The following is a 17,564-nucleotide window of genomic DNA, read 5'->3' as shown; positions in this document are numbered from 1 at the left end:
AAAAAATCCTAATATTTTCCTGTTTGACAGTAAGATCTTTTGAAGATTCTGTTGGGAACCTGAGACCGGAGATTTGAAATGTCCCTGGAACGAAAATAATAACTGAATGGAAGAACTGCTCAGAATATGTTTTATAGTTTCTCCGAATAAACGTGATATTGTATTATGAATTTTGTGCTGGCTAAAATTAGATCTGCTTGGTTCTTCCTGCCACGAAGAACGGTATCTGTTTAAAAAAAAAAAGGTTAATGTGCAAACAGTTTTGGGAAATGTATAAGATAATGTTTGAAAAGTAAATGCTGTTTAAATTGTATGCATGCTATGGAAGGGGCCTGTATGAAACTATTCATTTTACGCTGTGTGAATCTCCTGTTCCCAAGGCACAGTCTCACTTTATCATATAGTCAGAATGCCCTTAATGATCATCTGTTGATAAACTGTGTTTTTTCTTATGTAGAACTTGTTTTGTCATTTTTATATATGCTATTTTATTCTGAACATGTTTTATGGACTGTTTGTCCATAAAAATCAAATTAAGATTCTGACCCCAGAATTACTGCTTTTTCTGTGTTTCTGTTAACTGTGTGAGCCAGATTTCAATCCATATAATCAAAAACTCCTAATCGGCTGCAATCCTTTGAGCCACTAAAGCCGCTTAACACTGCACATTCTGCTTCTTTTACTCCCTAGGCGTATTTGTACCATTTTAGCCGAGTCCTGCATCATGAATATGCTTCCAAAGGAATCTTTGTTCAAACTTTAACTCCAGGTTGTGTTGTGACCAACATGATATCATTCAGCCGCAAACTGTGCAACTCCCCCTGGCTGGTGCCCTCTGCTTCTGTGTATGCCCGCCATGCTGTGTCTACCCTCGGGTTTTCCACAAATACTACAGGATACTGGTCCCATTCCATTCAGGTATGTCACTCATATCTACATGTGTATTCTTTGTTAAAGCATACGTGGATTTATCCTATGGTCCTATTTCCGGTGTGCATGTTTTAATTTAATGTAATTTTAATTGTTTTTTTTAACAACATGCCTAATACCATAGCTGAGTTTGGTTTCTAAGCGCAGATCCGGGATTCAAACCTCTGTTGCTCTGCATTGTCTTGCCTTTGGAGGACTTTAGGGGACAGTGTGGTGTCCAGGGATTGTGTAACTTGGGAGGACATATGTGCTAGTATACAGTGTATAGCATGTGTCGAGACCAATCACAGGGGAGAGTGAAACGGTTTGACAGTTGTTAATGACAGATTCCAGAAGAGATGGCTACCGGCTGAGGAGAGAAGACTGGTTCTCAGATAATAATGGATCTGATCATGTGCCAAGACTAGGGTCCTACCCCTTTGTTAACATTCTTGGACTTCTTCCCCACAGACAGAGAAGACGCCTTGATTTCCTTAAGTTAAACTACCAGAGGTCTAGCCTAGGTAGAGCTCCTGTCTGGTCTTCACATCCTTTGAGCTGCCCTAACTTCATGTCTGGAAGTCTGGAATGGATACACCGGTAAGCGTAGGTGGAGGGTTTCTGGAAGGTCTGTCAGCACTCTAATGAATTTGTAAGGCATTGATTACCTTTGGGGAGAGTGTGAGAGCCCCTCTACTGAGAACGAACATGGGTCAAATACCCTGTTACCTCAGCTACAAAGTCTAGATGCCTGCCCCCTAAGGGAAAACCTAGAAATAAAGACCAAGACACCAAAGTTAAAATACAACACTTTATTCAAATTAGTGTGTGTGTTGTGTGTGTTTTGGACTAACCCATCCAGCCCATTATGGGGCTGGATGGAATTTTGAAAAAGAAGGATAAGGAAAAAGAAACAAAGGGACAAAACTAGGGGTTTCAAAAAAGTGACAGTTGAAAATAGCAGATGCAAAAAGAAAGGAACAACCAGAATAGGGGAGAGGAAATATAGATAAAGAGGAAGTTAGGAAAGAAAAATGAACTTCCTAGGGGGGGGGCAGAATTCAGCAGCCACTGCAGGGCATGAGGACCTTTCTTAGCCGGTTCACGTGAGCTGGGAGACCCGCCTTGATAAACGTGGACCCGTACTGTGTGCCAAGAACAGCCCAGACTCACAGGGTCGTGTCTTCAGTCTGCCCGCCTGGGGGCCGGATGGGGGCCAGTCTATGGGAGCCGCCCTGATGTTAAAGAAGGCTGTGGGACCCAGTGGTGAGTGCAGGTGGGCCCTCCAGTTATCGAAGGTCACAGTGGTTTTGCTCCCAGGCCACACAGGGCCACCCAAAAACAAACTAAGGTCACCCAGAGACATTGAAATGGTGCAGGTGGCTCGTGGTAATTTTGGGTATCTGCATGCGGTGGACGGGGCCACCCAGAAGAAAAACAGTGGGGCCAGGCCCCAGCACCATCAGGGGACATGGCCTCACCCTGCCACAGCAGCCGCCAGGAGGACAGAAGGTACTGTAAGGGGGTGACTGCAGCATTCACCCCTATTGTGGCATAATGTTGTAATGTTATCTATATTTTAATTTATTGTGTGTATATACACACAACGCCAAGAAGGTTATTGTGGGTTTAAAAAGGTTTGAAAAAAAGCCTTTTACCTGAAATAGGACAATAGCGATGGCTACTAGGTGGTGTTGTGGAATGTGTGGCTTATATATTACAGTGCCTGCGGTAGCGGTCCCGTAGTTATGGTTAAGTTGCTCAACCCATAGGTTGAGCACTTTTTGGGCAGCCTATAACTTCGCCCCCTCTCCCTGGGAAGAATCCTCATGAAACTTTGCAGAATAAGTATATGGCCACCTCAGATTGACAAATTTATAGGGGGTGTCGCAAAATGTGTGGTTTTTCCCATAAACGCAATGGAAAATAATGTTGTTGACGCCTACAACCCAAACCGATGGATGGATTCTCACCACATATGCGGCAGGAGCGGCGGGTTGGTCCCGAAAGTGTGCTTTTGTAAATTTTGTGTAAATCCGTCCAGTATTTATTTTTTTTAAATGGCCAAAATGTAGGTAAATAAAATGTGTGATATCTGGGTTTCGTCCGCGGACTCACTTCCCTGTTTGCTCCACGGACTGACCTCTGATTGGTCCAGGGCTGACATGAGATCCTCGGACATCGGACGCACACACTGATTGGATGGTGAAAAGCGTGAGATGAATCATATTTTTGGAGACGCCCACCATGTTGGATCCACGGACAGCCGCCAGTATCTGCGGACAGCTCTGTGGGGTGAAAGTCTGGAAAACACATTTTTGGTTATTTGGTGGTGGAAAGAGAGTCTGGGAAGGGTAGGGGGAGTGGAAAAGGGTGACATTGGACTATTTCTGTTGAAAAAGGTCTGGGTGGTGTCGTAGCTGTCTGCGGACACTGCAGCAGTTTGCTGACAGTGCCGTGAACGTATGGTTTGGAAAAGACATTTGGCAAGAGGGTTTAGAAATGGTAGGGAAGTGGAATTAAGGTAATTTGGAGCTGTTTTTATAGGCAAAAAAAGGGTTTGGAAATGCTGCCGAGTCTGTGGTCGATTTCGGTGTCCGCTGACATCATTTCAATTGCAGAGGGGTCAGGGTGAGTTTTATTACTTGATGGTGTATGGTGCGTACTTCTTACATAGTTAATTGTGTTGTGGTATTTGAGGCCAAGAATATGTCCACTGGCCACAACCACCACAGTAGTAATATGTGTATAGTAATTATAGGTAATGTAGTGGCAGTACAAAATGTTTGTAATATGGATGAATGATGTAATTGAACTGTATATGGTACTTATGATTGTAGTACAATTGAAGATAGTGCTCATAGAATATGTTTTGATTATAATTTCTATGGTTACTTAGTTTTATAGCATTATGAAGCTGGAATCTCTGGTTTATTCTCTGTGGATAAAAACAGTACAATTTATTAAGTTGGAAAGTTTTTTACATATACATTTTTTTTTTTAGACCCTCATAAACGGTACATTCTAAGTACTGCTTGGTCCAAAATTAATGTATAACACACTGCTGTTTTGACATTAAATAATCATTGGGAAAAAGAATCCGTAATGGATTTAAAAAAAAACAGATCACAGTTGCGTGAGTGTAAGGGTGATTGTATGTTTGTTGGAAGTATGTTGTGGTTAAAGGAATGCTTGAAGTAGTTAAATACTTGTTGGCGTATTCTACATTAGAGGTTAGAAGATGTTTTGTCGTATAAGAATTGAGATGGCACATTTGAAGTTTTTTGCAATGAAGTGTATTTTTCAAGTAGTTAGATACCTGTTGGCGTATTCTAACTAGATAGACTTTCAAAAGTACTATTGTAGTATTATGGATGTAGTTAGATACCTGCTGGTGTATTCTAACATTTAATTGTGCTATGGTTTAGTGACTAAATTTGGGTTGAAGGAATATTAAGTAGGCATTTGTTAAATATGCTGGTAACCTATGTTTTGGAGTAACTGAGGTATTGTTACATTCAAACCAATCACTTCTTTTATTGTCATATGCAGTGTAGTGCCCTGAAGCGGCTGTGGCACAAGTGTGGTATACTATACCCACAGTTGTGAAGGTTCTTTTCCAAGAGATACTTGGCTGTGTTTGAAGCTTGTAAGCTTAGTTATTTTTGGTACCATCTGCATTGTAACTTAGATGCCTTAGTATGACATATTGGCTATGTGAGTTTATTTGTAGGGTGGAACGACAGTCTGAATTGCAAAAAGGGCATAATATGCCATGATTTGCATCCTGCAGAGGCTGGTGAAATGGAATCGATTCAGAATTTGGTATGGATATATATGCACATTTTTCATTAGGGATGTGGTCTTGTGAAACATGGCTGCAGAGAGTGCATGTATTTTTTCACGTTTCATGAAATTGGGAAGACTTGTTTATAGGGATGTTTTTGGTTTCCAGTACTTCTAGTAAGTACATTAGGAATTTTTGTGGATCTTCATGTGTGTTTATGGTAAATGTTACCATTCCTGCACAGAAGTCCAATTCTGGCCTTACACCTGAGACACTGTAAGTGTTGTCAGGACTATTTGTGGCATTTCTCTGAAGGACGACACCTCGGCTCGGGGCCTGATGCTTGGGGTTGATACCTCACGGCAGGCGTGGCTGCATGCCACTAAATTTTCTAAGGAAGTGCAAGACAAGGTGTTGGACCTTCCATTCGATGGTAAGGAGCTTTTTCATTCTTCTACTGATGTAGAGCTCGCCAAAACCAAGGATAGCACTCAGACGGCTAAATCATTGGGCCTCATTACGACCCAGGCGGTAAGGGTTTTACGGCGGAGTAAATAGCGCCGACCCTTACCGCCTGAGTACGAGGTCCCTTAGCGCCATGGCGGACTTAACACCTGCTTTTAGCAGGTGTTAAAATCCATGGCGCTAAGGGACCATGGAGTTAATTACGCCACCATAATTTACGGTGGCGTAATTAACGCCTTCCCCACTCCCATTATGCCCTATGGGGCAAAAATGGGAATGGGGAAGGGTAAATGGGGATTGGGGACTTACCGCCCCGCCAAGGTCGGAATGGGGCGGTAAGTCCGCCAACCACCATGGCGTAAACATAGTTTACGCCATGGTGGTAAAGTCACGGCCCAGGCGGTAACTTACCGCCTGGGTCGTAATGAGGCCCATTGTCTGTTCTGGTTAAAGCTCCTTTCAAATCCCAGAGACCGTTGTCGCAAAGTCGACCTTCCTCTGGTTTTAGGGGCTTCCTCGACTGCAAATCTCGCAGAGTGGATACTCCTGCGGGGAATAACCGCCGTAGACAACAGCATACGCGGTTTTTCTCCCGCTCCTCAGCCTCCTCCTCAGGTTCAGGTGGCACTGCCACCGATAAGCCTGCCAAATGAAGGTTTCTGCGCTCGCACGAGACCCCGGTGGGAGGACGCATTGCGTCTCATTGGGAGGCGTGGCAGACCACCACAGAAGACAGATGGGTCTTGTCAGTCGCTCGAGCGGGCTTCCGCTTACCTTTACCCTCTACCCCACCCCTCAACCCTCCTTTTCAGCTGTCGGGCTCACCCTCCCTCAAGGCCGAAGTTTAGAAACTTCTGGACCTCAGAGCTGTGGAACCCGTTCCCCTTGGGGAGCGAGGGGAGGGCTTCTACTCCGTGCCCAAACCCAACCAGGCTGGCCTGCGCATCATCCTAGACCTTTCCCAGTTCAATCTTTCCCTACCCCATGAGAAATTCAAGATGATCACGCCCAGCCAGATACGCTCCTCTTTGCAGATGGGCGATTGGCTCAGCGTTGTGGATCTTCAGGATGCGTACATGCATATCCTGATTTGGAATCCACACAGGAGATACCTCTGCTTCTCTTTGGGAGAGGAGCACTTCCAGTTTCGTGTGCTTCCTTTTGGCCTCAGATTGGTGCCGCGTGTCTTCACGAAGATGATGTCGGTGATTGCGGCCTATCTTCGTCTCCAGGGTATCCATGTGTATCCTTGTTTGGATGACTGGCTCTTACACAGCCCTTGTCCGTTGGCAGCAGCGGGCAACCTCCAGTCTCTCCTTCAGCTCCTGTTCCATCTTGAGCTGTCGGTGAACTGGCGGAAATCCTCCATGACGGTCTCACAGGACCTGATCTTCCTGGGTTTTCGTTGGAACACGATCGACTGCAGAGTGTATCTGACCGGGGACAGAATGGCAGATCTGTTGGCCACGTGTCAGATGTTTGCGCAGTCGGAGAGCATGTCGGCCTGGTGGTTCCAGAGGCTTCTGGGACTCATGGCCCCGTTCGTACTGGCTCTTCCTCTTGCTCGTCTCAAAATGAGACGGACCCAGATGGCCCTTCGGAATTCATGGCGTCAGGCAGTGGATCCGGATTCCATGCGGATAATGATTCTGGATTCCATGAGAGTGGACCTGGATTGGTGGTCATCTCTCAGCAATCTGTCTGGGAGTGCGGGGTTTCAGGACCCGGTCCCTACGGTGACAATCACGACGGACTCCTCCCTCCTCGGGTGGGGTGCGACGTTAGATCTTCTTCAGGTCTCTGACCTCTGGTCGCCTCAGGACAAGCTCCTGCACATAAATCATTTGGAGCTTCTGGCAATCTTCCTAGCGCTCAGGGCGTTCAGACCGCTCATTGTCAACAAGGTGGTCCGCATAAGAACGGACAATGTGGTATCAATGTATTACATAAACAAGCAAGGGGGAACGAAGTCTCCCCCCCTCGTGGACCTGTCCATCCAGATTTGGGAGTGGGCCGTGCTTCATGGTGTCTGGCTGCTTGCAGTGCACATCCCGGGCCAGCTGAATGTCACAGCGGATGCCCTCAGCCGGCGGACAGTGGTCAGCTACGAGTGGGAGTTCTCATGGATTTTCTCGCATTGGGGCACACTGTAGGTGGACCTCTTCGCCACGGCCGTAAACAAGAAGCTTCCTCAGTATGCCTCCAGAGGGGGGCTGTGAGCCTCCTCTCTGGGGGATGCTCTCGAGATTCCATGGCACAACATGAGAGCTTACGCCTTCCCGCCTCTGCCTCTAGTTCATCGAGCAATTTGGAAGTTGAAGAACTCTGTGAACTGTTCCCTTCTACTGATAGCCCCGTGGTGGCCGGCCATGTTTTGGTTCTAAGAACTTCAACACCTGTCGGTGTATCCGCCGATCAGGTTACCAGGTTACCAGTAACTCCCGATCTTCTTCACCAAGGGGAACAACAGATGTGGCACCCCTCCCCACAATCGCTCAGCTTGGCGGCATGGTGCCTGAGTTCAAGTCTTTAGAGCATGTGAGTTTATCATCGGATAACATGCGCATTATCCAGGCAGCCAGGAAACCCTCGACCAGATCTCAATACAGGAGTAAATGGCTCAGGTTCTGTCATTGGTGTTTGTAGAAGAAGTTGGATCCGAGGGTGGCCACGATTGACACGGTGCTGTCCTTCGTGTCCTCCCTAGCAGAGTCAAGGGTTCATGTTCTGTCATGAGGACTTATCTTCTACAGACTTGTGTTCTTATTCTCTAACTAACCCAGTGGTGAAGAGTCATTTTGCTGGCTTGACACGCCTCTACCCTCCGGTTCGTAATCCGCACCCGCCATGGGACCTAAATGTAGTCCTGACCGCGCTGTGCCATAAACCCTTTGAACCAATGGCTACGGTAGACCTCAAGTACTTGTCTTGGAAAGTGTCCTTTCTGGTTGCGTTACGTCAGCAAGGAGAGTGAGTGAGCTCCAGGCATTGTCGGTGGAGCATCCTTTCTTGGTCTTTCACAAGGACAAGGTAGTCCTTCGGACAAACCCGGCTTTCCTACCGAAGGTAGTGACCGAATTCCATCTGAATCAGTCGATCTCCCTTCTGGTCTTTTTTCCGAACCCTGCCTCAGAGGCTGAAAGAGTTCTACACTGTCTTGATGTCCAAAGAGCTCTTAAGTTCTACCTGGACAGGACTTCCGAGCTTAAGAGTTCTTCTCAACTTTTTGTGACCTTCGGTAACCCTCAGGGCAAGCCGGCGTGTAAGGCATCTATTTCCAGGTGGATTGCCGCCTGCATCACGGAGTCTTTCACCGTCCAAAGGCAGAAACCTCCTAAAGGTATCCATGCACACCTGGTGCGGGGCAAGGTAGCCGCGGTTGCTTTTCAGAAATATGTTCCCTGGGAGTCCATCGCTAGGGCAGCTACTTGGGCCTCCCCATCTGCTTTCTGTAAACATTACTGTCTCGACATGAGCTCTAGAGCTGACGCTCAGTTTGGTCAGGCTGTGCTGAAGAACCTGTTTCAGTAAGGGGTATTTCCATCCACCCGTAGTTCCGGTAAGGAGTGCTTGGGAATCTCCCACAAGTATGGAGGAAACAGGACGGGATGTAGGAGTATTACCAGGTTACTCACCGTAGTGACCACCTTACTCCTAGTCCATAGTCCCCTTTCCTCCATACGCCCGCCCGCCGTCCCCTCTAATAAGGTTCCTCTGTTATTGCTAATGGGTCTTTGACCCGGCGATAGAAAATGACTGATGGGCGATGCGCGGGGCGGAGCCAAGGTGGGCAGGGTTACGGCCGCATGCCGGGCCCCGCGCAGGAAAGAAAGGAGGGACACATTTTTGAAAAAAATGTGGATGCTTTTTACAAAGTGCTCCGGTCTCGTCCCACAGGACGGAGAGATGTCCCACAAGTATGGAGGAAAGGGGACTATGGACTAGGAGTAAGGTGGTCACTACGGTGAGTAACCTGGTAAATCCCTGCAAATACTGCGCTGAAAGGCTACACCTCTAAGATAACAAACTAGATAAAAAATGTAACATAAATGATTCATACACTTCCTATACACATTCACTCTTCAAACTACTTAGTCCCTTCAAATCCCACAAACAGATTTCTTGCCCTACCTAAAAAGAAAACCAGTTTCCTTTTTTCTCCTATTTCACCCCACTTGGTTTACTGACAAAGATGCACTTAGGTGGATGTCGAAACCTCGAAGCGCTCTGAACTGGTGCTCCCCCAATCAGTTCTGCTTCACAGCTGGGCTGCAGAACTTCTGCCTCAGGGACCAGACAGGCCTCTTGGTCCCTGCAAACCACTTATTTTTCGTGCACAAGTTGGTCCCTGCAGAGAAGGACCACAGTCGAGCTGGACGAACAGGAGACCCCCAATATTTTCGGAGAGCCTACCTGGCTCACCAAATTGTAGGCGTGGACCTTTAGCTCCACCCCTTTACCCAAATTAGGCCCACCTTTAGAATTAGTAAGTGCGACTTTTGTCCATAAAGCAAGTTTATTGTACAAACGGCCGGGAGAGGGTTTAGATGACATCTAACAGTCACACTAACCCTGGTCTCCCTGTATATAATAAGAACACGTATTATATACAGTTTGCAATAGTTAATACACTCCCCCAGTTACCATTACAAAGGCATCCCCCTAAACATGGTTGGTTGCCCTGTACAGATAAATCTAAAGCCCACACAGTTCATTGGGCACAGACACTATAACAGAATCCCCTAAAAACGTATAAATACAAGGATGACTTTTTCAACACACCTCTTCCCTAATCTCTCCATATTTGGTGGCAGCCTTGCCTCTTAGTTACACAATAGCAAAATTCCTTTTAAGGACGCACATGAACCTGCCCTAAAAATACCTAAGCACATGAAGATGCGAGAAAGACACATAGATTCCCCTTTCACCTATTCATGTGTGCTAACCCAAACCTGTCCAGTGTTCGATTTTATTAGGACTACTGACCTTTCCTATTCACATGATTTCTGACAACACAATTGCTCTCCTGAAATGTATTACTACTGATCTCTGTAAGTGCCCTAGGAGAAGCCACCTGTTCAAACAACCCTGCAAGTTTCACAAATGCCTATCCCTTACAACAATGAGCTCTCCTGTTTACCAGAGATCATATCTTTCCTTCGCCCTCCAGCACTTGAGCCATCTGCAAACTGACCGCAGTCACCCCATTCACCAACTTACAAAACCTGTTCCCTGACTGCTGATAGGCCTTTGCCACGATTGTGAAAACACCCTTCTAATTAATCCACATTACAGTGACCCATGATACACAGAGAAACCGCACCTCATATATTTCATATCTTTTACTAAATTCAAAAAATACTTCCTATGCATGTATATCATTATGTGTGTGTTTTTATACCATTTATGATCTCCACTCAAGACTGCCATTCATACACCTAAACTCCATGTGCACATATTGATCACCTGCTTCACCGAGTGAGGAGGGGCCCTCCGTGTGACAATGTTTCATTGTTATGTTTCTGTGCGCATGCAAATCTAGAAATGTATCGCCTTTACACAAAGTAACCTAAATGTAACACTTATCCCATTGACCATAAATATTGTGATATTTGTAGCAATTTGCAAAAGTGACAGAAAAGACGATGATGACGTGTCTACCCCCAGTCAGTGGTATGGTCCGTAAAGTTCAAACTTTTCCAATTTATCAACACTTTTCCACAGTCAAATCGGGAGAGATCGCCTGATTTGGCAAGAATTGCAGCTACTGCATATGCTTTGTCACCTGTAAGAAATTAATCTCATTCCTCTTCAGAATCTTCAGACGAGGAAGTGCCCTATGAACCTGAACATCTGAGAATCTTAAAGGCATTGTTCACATTATGTAATACAATGTTTAAAGAACATAAAACTATAAAAGAAGGCTTAACCATGCTGGTGGATGTTGTTTTGTGCAACTCTAACGATAAAAAAGCGATGCCCCTAGTGCCTATTAATAACATTCAGATGGGAGCATATAGATTGGATTCTGAACAAGAGGATTCAATAAGGGATGTAGATGTTGATGATTCAATCCTTACTTTGAATGAGGATATATCGATATCACATGTCGAAAGGACTGACTCCCCAACTATGAAAATTGGTACGGATTGCCAACAGATAAAAGATAGAAAACAGATACAAAAAGAAACAGTCAGTAAAAAGAACTCTGGCTAAAAAAAGGCATCTGCATTAGCTGAAACATCCTCCGAAAGGGTTAGATGTGTAGAATCAACAGATGGCTTTCAGTTGTTTAAAGAAGGGAAGGCAAATAAACAACAGAACACTAGAAGGATACAGAGTGGTAACAAAGGAAATATTCAGAGCCTTTTGAATCTTGGATAATTAAAAATGATGACAAAATGGAGGGAAAGAATAAGGTCACCTTTTTACAGTCTAATGAGAATATGGAACAATCATCGAATATCGATAGGGAAGGGGATGTAGATTATGATGATTGGGGGGATTCAGCACCAGCTGACTTAGAGGTAAAGGTGTCCAACAGTAAACACAACCAAGAACCAATTTTAAGGGATATACTACAATATACAGAGATGAACACGACAACTATTAAGATTGTTGACAGTTATGCCACTGCAAACGGCCCCTTTTTAAATAGATAAAATATACTTGAACTCATACATCAAGTACCTGACCCAAAAGTTATATCAACGAATGATATAGCACTTGTTGAGATACCGTCCTCTTCGCAGGAAGCTAACTGGGTGATAATACATTTAGTCTCACCCTTCATTACAGAACTTATTCTGGCATATGCGAACAACTTTGCTGTATTGGGCTATGACTTTAAGAATATGAGTCCAAAGTTGAACAAAATGATTAGCAAGACTTATAAAGGAAACTAGAATGTGATTAAAGCTAGGGGACTCAATGTGGGCAGCTTAGTTAAAAGAATTGTATAGAGCTAACGATGCATCCGAAAAACAGATCAGACAGTGAGGTACTGGTACGTCCTATTGATAGATGTGATGAAATTGATTGACAAAAAGAACAACAAAAAGACAGACTGTATGTCCTAACTTAGAGTACAAGATATTTTCATTTGTTTGTGTAAAATAAAGAGGTCCTAGACCACTTATTGGAGGTTGATTCCGTCACTCCACAAGAAATATGCTGAGTTATTTTGCATTAGATGGGTATTGTATCATCCAGAGGAAAGCAATTACGAATGAGAGAGGCAGACCTTCAGATGGTTTAATGTTGGGTGCAGAGGATTATCTGAACCTAACTGAATATCGACTTCTAAATTATTATTTTTTTATTCTGGCTGCTATATTCAAGGTTAAAGTGAGTTATATGAGCAAAGGATACTTATCTTAAACCTATGTAATTCCTCCTGGCAATGAATTAACGATGAGGATTTTTGAGGAGTTGGAGAACATTCTAGACAATTGGTTGTGGGGTAATCCTGAGGCATTATTTGTGATTATGGGTGACTTAAACTTTCAACGCTTTAAAATGTTTTCAAAGAAATGCATTAAGCACCTCACAATGTCAACTAATCAAACTGGAGCCACTATAATTTATTATACAGATGAGGTTAACCATCTACAGGATTCATGGTTATCATTTATTAATGTGAATCGCCTATTTCAATTGTATACAAACATGAGTGTCCTTTGTTGTATTTCCTTTACATGGTCTGCCGGGAGAAAAACCTCTTGAATTGACTACATACTTTTTCCGTAATCGATGTTTCACTTGATGGGTAAATTCAACTTATCCAAACATTAGCAAGTGATTATGTCGTTATGAAATTTACTTTGAACTTGTTTGCTGAACCTAAAGAAAAAAAGCAAGGCCGCACAACACTAAATACTGCTAGAAATAGAATACACTGGATGGTAAAAAACTTCAGTAAATATGTGTCCCATTTTGACAGCTTAATTATGGAAAGACGTTTGCATGGCATAACCGGGGTTAGAGAATTTGAATTAATCTCCAAACTATCTAAACAAATGTGCAGGATGAAAAAAACGCTTTACTAAAAGCTCTCTTTGAAAAAAATCCATGGATATAGTAATAATAATAATGAAAGAAAAATGGTCCCTCTATAGAGAAATAAAGATTGAAAAGAGAAGGCTTTGAAGAAAATAAGCGACATATGATGATTGCAAACCTTAAAACAAGATATAAGCACTTTGTGAAGAGACACATGGCATCAGTATTTGCGAAGAAATGGTTTGTCATGTTTGACGTGGTAAGAAACAATGACTTTTGCAGATTTTGGACTGTGTATCAAAATTGTACCGTATGCCATGGGGGAGCTAAAAAAGAAATCAATTGTATATCAGAGACTATGTGGAAAGTATATATTAGGCAGCTGTATTACAAGGAGGAGATCAGAAATAGCTCTTCTGCCACAAATCCTGAGTGGGAAAATGTTACCTTTGGATGATGAAGACGATAGTCAAACTTAAAGCTTCAAGAGGGACCGGGCGGCATTCCGAATCTTGCCTATAAATAAGACCCTGCTTAGTTGGAGAAAACTCTGGTGTAAATGTATAGTGCTATAAAGATGTCAGGTACCATTCCCAATAGCCTTGATTTAAATTCCAATGTTTAAAAGGGGGGCTAGAGACAATCTGTCTTAATTATAGGCTATTAGCCATGACATATGTGTGCTCAAAGATCTTCTCAAAACTATTATTACAAGAAATTAACGATTGGATCAAAAAAAAAATCTGTTCGCGTTTTAAACAAGATATTCGGTACCTCTTCCAATTTATGGGCATTATCATACCTAATACTGGAAAATGTTAAAAAGAATGAAGGTGCATTGTATATATGTTTTATTGATTTTAAAGGTGCCTTTGACACTGTAGATCGTAACCTACTTTTAAATCCTACAGTACTCCATTTCATCCGGCAAATATATACAAACTATATACAAATACAGAGGTTCAGATTAGGCTAGACCAAGGCTAGACCAAGAGGGCACCCTGAGTGAAACAATACAAACTAACTTTAGTTTAAATCAAGATTGCCCACTTGCTCCTTCTCTGTATAACCTATATGTCTCAGACATGGGAACATCTTTGGACAGCTGCCATCATTTTCCTCCCAAAATTGGAACTCAAAAAATATTATGGTTAGCGTATGCTGATGATACTCTTTTGCTGGGCAAGACAGATTGGTCTTCAAAGAAGCATTGATGGGCTATACACACTTCAGGTAATAGTCTGTTCATCAATTATCAAAAAACTAAAGTCATGGAAATTCGCTCCCTCAAGAAAAGATATCCTAAATTTGTGTGGAAGATGGCTAATGAAACGATTGAGATTGTCCGTTCATATTTTTATCTGTGAATGTACATATCTGACACCATGAATGTTAATTAAATAGAAAATGTTACACAGAAAGTAGAAAAAGGTTTTATGACCATAATGTTAAGATACAAAGTTTTCTTTTTCGATTGAGGGTTTTGTGAATCTTTATAAAACCAGCTCGATCCCTAACTCATGCTATGGTCTAAAGATCTTAACAATGTAAGAAACTTGAGGGCAGGCTTTGGAGGAGAGTTGTGGGCCTACCTAAATGTGCCCTGGTTAAAAGGATTATTTGAGAATTAAGCATGATCTGATTAAGTACACAAAAACAGATAGTGATGGGAATATTTTACTTAAGAAGGTTGAGCAAGAGTAATTTGTCTGACTCAATGTTTTCTAATTTTAAAGTTATGCTGGGTAACAGTGCTCCAGGAAATGAATTGACTGAGCCTGAGGTGTGAGCCAGTCTGCTGCACCAGTCCACATTGTTGTGCGGAAGCTGCAGGAAGTGTCTATTTCTGACGTGAAACACCGCGGAGTGGTGAGCGGAGCTGTGAGCCTGAGGTGTGAGCCAGTCGGCTGCAGTCCGCTGCGGACGCGAAGCCAAAGCCGAATGGAGCCAGAGGTACGTCCCCTAAAAGCTTTGAAAAGTCCCAAAACACTCCTGAAAGACTCTCAGTTGAAAAACCCATCTCATTCGGAAGGGAAACTGAGCCCTGGTAAGAGGCGGAGGAGCAAGTCCGACTCGGCCCCCAGACCGAGGGCCACTCCAATGGCGTCGCCATCTATCATAGAGCTGTTGCATACGGCTCAGCTAACTTCTAAAAATGCAGTAACCTCGGCGCTGACGAACTTTCAAGCCCCGGCGTATGAGTCGGCTAAGAACATCAAAACAGGAAATTCGAACTTACCTGACCCGCGAGGGCAAGTGGGGGAGTCTGTCATGGCGGTGGTCTCCCAGTCGGTGCCGCTGTCCGGGATGGACGGGGAGACGAGAGTAGATGAGCAGCTCTCGAACGCACATGCTCCGCTGACAGAGGACGCGCCTGTGCCTGTGTCTGTCCCCGTCTCGCGGGGTCTCGAACCGAGTCCGGTCCTTAGGCTCGGAGAGGGGCCGGGCACGGCTGTCAACAGAGACTCATGTGGGGTAAAGGTGACAGGGAATGAAGAGACAATAACGGATGAACTTGAAAAAATTGAAACACCACCTCAGCGCAAAACTACTGAGGAGGGGGGAATAAGTCCTGTGGTGGAAGGAAAAATGGCGACAAAACCGCCCATTGGAACAGCAAAGAAAAACTCTGTGCCAAATGCGATATCCATTCAAGCTTTGCTGCATACTACTGATCAGGACAGCGAGAAAACTGCTAGGCCTGGGTAAAAATCCGGCAAAGACCGCTAAGCATTTGAGAGAAGCCAGAGACATTGTGATAACTGCCGATCCTGACAAAGACACGGAATCGGATAAAGAAGATTCTGAGAGTGAAAACCATTCAGAGGGAGAGCCAGAAGACTCTAATAAAGAAACGGACGGTGAACAACTGAAAACTGGTTCTGGTCCTAAAAGAAAAAAAAGAGATAAACCAAATACACCAGCAAAAACCAGGCCGCAAGGAGCAAAAAAACGGTGAAAACAAGAGTGCAAAAAAATACTATGCTGGGAGATCAAAAAGCAAGAAAATGAAACAAAAAAGGGCTGCCAAACCCTCTGTTATCACGCCCGTTAAAAGCTTTCTTTACACTGGAACATAAAAGACTTCAGAGCATTGATACGGAAGTATCAGACGCGGAGATGCTGGAAATAGCAATCCAAACCCAGCCCGCACAAAAACAGAGAAGAACTGAGCCGCCTACAGTGGCAAGAGACAAACAAGTCCGGCCAAACGGCCTTTTGCAGGAAAAAGCCATGGCACCTATAAATGACTTAAATATTGACATCGAAAAAGCAAAGGGACCTGAGACTCAGGAATCGATCCTCTCGGGCACATATGACCTCCCAAGAGGTAGGATCGAGATTCCCCAGACCCTAACCGTTCCAAATGGGGTTCCTCAAACTATAGAAGAGATCCTCGTCTCAGATAACGACCACGAAGAAGAGGGCTCAAAGGGGGCGCAGTCCGATTGGGAATCCAATCGAACGAACCAGACACAGCAGGACAGAGAGGAGCGTTTGGCTTGGACAAAGCCTCATCTGTCCAGGAGGGTATCTTCTGTTTCACCCCCCTTATCGACGAAATTTGGATCACCAAGAAACCCCTTTAACAGCGACAGAAATAAAGATCAATAGGGGAATGCCCGGACTTAAACTCCTCAGCACCTTTGAGAAGACCGGACAAAACTCAAGCCTCACCGAAAAAGAGACGACTCAGTGAAATTGCTGTGGCCCTACAAAACGAATCGCCAAATAAGAAACCAGAAATGATTGCCATCATGTCGGCTATGACCATTGTCTTGGCTCCCTTCTGTAAGCTGTACGAAACAATTAAAGAAAACGTACAAGACAATACAGCAATCCTCTCCAACATAATGGCGAAATTATCCCAGATGGATTCCCGTTTACCAGCAAACGCTGATGTTATGCTCAACCAGAAACTTCAGTACGAAAGGAAACTAGAAGCACTGGAAAAAAAGATCGAGAACGTGAACAATTCGACTGGGATCCAAGTGGAAAGAGCGATAGACAGTTCGCAGATATTGCCAAATCAGAAAACTATGTGGGAAACCAAAATTGAAGCACTAGAAAAGAAGATCGAAAGTTTGGAAATTTTGAATAAAAGGTTCCCAACTATTTCTATGACCTCAGAGGATGGTGTAGACGAGTCAGTGACACAGGCAAATGGAAAAAAGAAAACTGTGTTGATTTTGGCGCAAGATAAATCAGAAGGGAGGACACAGGCCAAAGCACAAAAGACGCAGCCCGTAAAAATTGATCTGATTGAAAGGAAATCTAACTCAAAGAAGGACGTCAAAACGTTGGTTAAAGAAGACCGGAGGGGGCCGGGTCTCAGCGAATCGCTGGTGAGCAAAAATCGACAAGATTCAAGCACTAAACCAGAGGTGACCGGCCCTTTGAG

General features: G+C 44.1%; 1 protein-coding gene across 1 annotated transcript in view; it reads left to right on the top strand.

The window, feature by feature from the left end:
* Window positions 1-17,564, top strand: part of HSDL1 (hydroxysteroid dehydrogenase like 1) — a 490,367-nt gene that overhangs the window by 282,202 nt on the left and 190,601 nt on the right. Inside the window, exon 4 of the mRNA XM_069639738.1 lies at window positions 691-918. Within this exon, the coding sequence (XP_069495839.1) occupies window positions 691-918 (228 nt within the window). The remainder of the gene's footprint in view (window positions 1-690; window positions 919-17,564) is intronic.

Source organism: Ambystoma mexicanum, chromosome 1q, assembly GCF_040938575.1.
Source record: "Ambystoma mexicanum isolate Mex_15411 chromosome 1q, UKY_AmexF1_1, whole genome shotgun sequence".
Lineage (NCBI taxonomy): Eukaryota > Metazoa > Chordata > Amphibia > Caudata > Ambystomatidae > Ambystoma > Ambystoma mexicanum.
Note: the sequence above shows the minus strand (reverse complement) of the source record. Positions and strands in the feature narration are given on the sequence as shown.